This window comes from Octodon degus, unplaced genomic scaffold (assembly GCF_000260255.1).
Source record: "Octodon degus isolate 3935 unplaced genomic scaffold, OctDeg1.0 scaffold00093, whole genome shotgun sequence".
Lineage (NCBI taxonomy): Eukaryota > Metazoa > Chordata > Mammalia > Rodentia > Octodontidae > Octodon > Octodon degus.
The window spans coordinates 1590268-1594317 of NW_004524669.1; the positions used below are offsets into that span (position 1 = coordinate 1590268).

General features: G+C 41.9%; 1 protein-coding gene across 1 annotated transcript in view; it reads left to right on the top strand.

The window, feature by feature from the left end:
• Positions 1 to 3809, top strand: part of Dnajc22 (DnaJ heat shock protein family (Hsp40) member C22) — a 24490-nt gene extending 20681 nt beyond the window's left edge. The window contains 2 exon segments of the mRNA XM_023722893.1: positions 819 to 1080; positions 3664 to 3809. Coding sequence (XP_023578661.1) covers positions 819 to 1080; positions 3664 to 3809 — 408 coding nt within the window.
• The last annotated feature ends 241 nt before the right edge of the window (positions 3810 to 4050 follow it).

A 4050-nucleotide genomic window follows, 5' to 3' on the forward strand; every position in this document is an offset into this window, starting at 1 on the left:
TTTTTTGTGTGTGTGTGTGTGTGTAACTGGGGATTGAACTCATGCCCTTGTGCCTGCCAGGGAAGCACTTATTCCACTGAGCCATCTCCCCGACCCCCTTCGATGGGCATTTGGATTGTTTCCAAGATTGAGCTATGACAAGTTGTGTTGCCGTAAACATGGGTGCACATGTATCACTGTGGCGTGCTGTTTTCAGCTCCAATGAGGATGGCGGGCAGGACAAAGCTCCGCAAGGTTCTCCTCATGATGGTAGTAGGACAGTGTGGGGCTCTCCAAGGCTCCCCAATAGTGGATGGGTAGGCTGCAGCTCAGTGTGGCTCCCACCACAGTGGTGAGAGAACATCTCACCAGTAGCTGTTGGTGGCTCAGCCTGTCTTCTGTGATGGTTGCAGTATAGTTTTAATAGATATGTCCCTTAGATGGCTTTTGCTTTATTCTCTGTGTTTATAGCTTATATAATTTCTATTATATAACTAGGGTTTTTTTAGAGCTCTGCATAAATTTATTTGAATATAAGCTATACTTTGGTAACATATTTTGTAGTTTATCTTTTTATTTTGTTTGAGGTAGGTTTCACCAGGATGAAATGTTACATTTACTTATGAGCTTATCTAAAGCATAGGGTTTTACATAGGAAAATTTTATTTTAGGTAATGCTTCAGCATGTGCAAAAATATCTTCCACCTCTGGAAAGAACATGAGAAATTGGTAGTATTTCTTGATTGCCTTTGGGTAGCTAGAAGTGCTTATCTCTTTGAGTTGTGTTGTGGGAGGGTCTGCTTTTCCTTTTTCTCTTTTGATATCATCAATAACTTCAGAACATAAAGAAGAAAACCAAAGCAAAACCTGCTGCAGAAATAAGACATAATAACCCAGATGCCAGTAAATTAGTTTCCATTCAAGAAGAGCAATCTGTACCTTCCTCAGAGAAAGGTGGCATTAGTGGTTACCATGTCAGTGGTGTCATCGATGATGCTGAGTCTGTGGACCTGCTCAGCAAAGGTTTGGAGACACTGTCAGTAGAGGCCAGAGAGTCAGAAGAGCCTGAGGCGGCCATGCCAGATACACTGGACAGAACAGGTAAGTTTATTAGCAGATTTTTCAAAAGTTACATTCAGTTGAAAATTACAAGGATTGCAGGTCACACAGCATTGGCTCCCCCTTGACACACTCTCCCCTATCCACTCTGTGGGCCTTCAGCCTTAGGACCGGGAGGCCAGGCCAGAGCCCACAAGTCAGAGGTCCAGAGAAGGCACACTGTGACTGTGACCCACAGGTGGCGCCTGAGGAGTCACTTCCACTCTGCACGCATGGCTGGCTCTGAGAGATTGGAAGGCTACAGAAGACCTCTTGCTGAGGAAGGTGCCCTTCAGCCACAGGGTAAGAAAAATACGTGCTCAATTCACTGGTGGTGTGGACTTCAGCTGGCAGGCTCAGGCCCTGCTAGCCCTTCAGGAGGCCACAGAAGCATTTTTAGTTCACGTCTTCAAGGATGTTTACCTCCTCGCCTTGCACACTGGCTGAGTCACTTTGTTCCCCAAGGATGTACAGCTGGCCAGGAGAATGCATGGCACTCAGGAAGGACTCAGCTGCTGGCCCACTGCTGTCTTCAGAAGTCCTTCCTGTCCAGTAGAGAGATGATACCTAGGATTCTGGAACCACAACTAAATCCAGTGATATCTGCGGAGTTCCCCGGCCCTTGCCATCTCTGTCTGAGCAGGGTGTACGTGTTGCCTTTGACATTTTCTTTATGAAGGAGAAGACTGAATGACTTCTTCTGCAGCAGAGGTGCTGTAGGAAGAGCAAGCACAGCTCCAAAGGCCTGCGAAGCATTTGCCGGCAGGAGACTCTGCAGTCACCTTTGGTTTGTAGTGACTCATATGACTACTCAAGGATTTTGAAGACATCTGATCTGCTTTGCTGTGGAAAAAAGGATATTTACTTATTGTTTTGGGTTTTTCTGTACTATGTACTTTTTTTTACCATATATAAATTTTGTACTTTTACTTAAAATATAAAGGAAAAAATAAGAGAACATTTGAAAAAACTGGAATGCATTGAATGGCTGGCCTGGCACTTAGTGTACTGATCCCTTCCTTTCAGATTCATAGTTTTTCAAAGTTGAATTGAGATTAAAATAGACAAAAATTTTTTTTTTCTTTTTTGATGTTAGGAATCAAACTGAGGGCCTTGTACATGCTAAACATACACTTTCCCATGGAGCTACACCCCATGCCTGAAATAGAAAAGTCTTTAAATCTTTGTGGTCTCTCCTAGTAAATTCCAATTAAAATATCAAAATCATTCAGAAATTCTAACTCATTGAACTTATCAATCAACCCAGGATTTTAAAGTGTCTTCTCAGTACATATATTTGTATAGCTTCTTTTTGGAAAGATAATAAAAGTAATTCTTTAGTGAAAAAAATCAAAATGAAATTACTGTTGTAGTATAAAGAAATTGTATGGCATTTTTGTGCATTAACATTGAGTCCTTTGGATTTTATCCCCAGCATTCTCAAACATTTATTTTAAAAAGCTGAACATTAAGTTTCTGTTTTGTGCAGCTTACAGTCACAATTTTAAAAAGAGAATTGAAGGAGGTGGTTTTGCTTCCAATGAAGTAGAGATGAGTGGCCCTTCTGTTGTCACTGAAAGCAATTTGAGAGATTTCCCCCGAGGAGTACCACACCCCAGACTGGAGAGATGTGTGTGGGTAAGTGATGAGTGAGTGCACACTACAAATAAAGACGTTCGTCAACCAAATTCAGGAACAGACCAAAGGGAAGCAAGAGTGTTACTGCTTAATAAATAAATTTTAATCCTTTGGGACAACTTCCTGTTTAATATCAAGTCATATTTTGTGCAGATGTTCAAATAAAGCTTATCTATCTATAAATATTAAATATATATATATAGTCCTCCTGGTTCAAAAGGCAATCAGTAAATTAGATGTAACTGGTCTTTGCTCCGAATGCCTTCAGGGCAGGTTTGGCTGGCTTGAGTTGTGGGGATCCAACAACAGCAACCTGAGCGTAACTGCTTTGTTGAAGCAGCCACTTAAAGAACTGAGCTAAGGGGCAGGCCCCCCAGATGTAACTGGTCTTTTACTAGTTTTTGTTGTCTTTTGTATAGAAGAATAGCAGTTTATACTTATCAGAGGCCTAGAAAAATACAGTTCTTGTTCCCTTGTCTCATATTTCAACACCTACTAATCATATGAAAAGTTTCTAACCTAATAGCAGAGGGGTAGCTTAGTATTTAGAAAAAGCAGAGACTTTACTACTTGTTTGGGAAAATGCTGATGAGATAATTTTGCTTTCTAATCAAGAGTTAAGATCCATAATAGCTGTCAATTCACACATCTAGTACATTTTTGTCAACAATGTTGTTGTGTTGGGAAGATACTTAAGACTGCTTGGCCACACCACAGGCTGTGCCTGCCCCCGCCTCTGGGCACACTGAGCTGGCCACTGAGACCCAGCGTGGTGGTGGTGGCACATGCCTATAATCCCAGCTCTGGGGAGGCTGAAAACAGGAGGATCGCTATGAGTCCGAGCTACATAGTGAGACCTTGCACCAAATTAATTAAAAAAAGAAAAAAGACTGCTTGACTGATTTAATTCAACACTATGCTCTGAAGCTCTGGCTTTTTCTTGGATAGGATCTGTTCTGGAGAATGGTGTCTCCACCTCTGAGCCCAAGCCTCTGACTACCTATTCTATTCAGAATGTGTTCAGCACTCCAGGAATGCTGATAAATCTCCATCAAGACCCACCTTGTGACCTCACTTTTCAAATCTTGGGATAGAGGATGTTCCATTCTCCTCTACCAATAAAAAGCCTAAGTAATGCAAGGTCCTACCTGCGAGAGAATGAAAAATCTGATTCTGACCATCCCATAGACAAGGTTTCAGAAGGGCATCAAGTAATACTTTTCCTGTTTTCCAGACTGTAGTTCTGCAACACGTTTGACCTCCATGTGTCCAGCTGGAGTCTTAAGTGTGTTTCAGATGTTATAGCATCTTGTTAGAAGGACGGGGGCTTCTGTA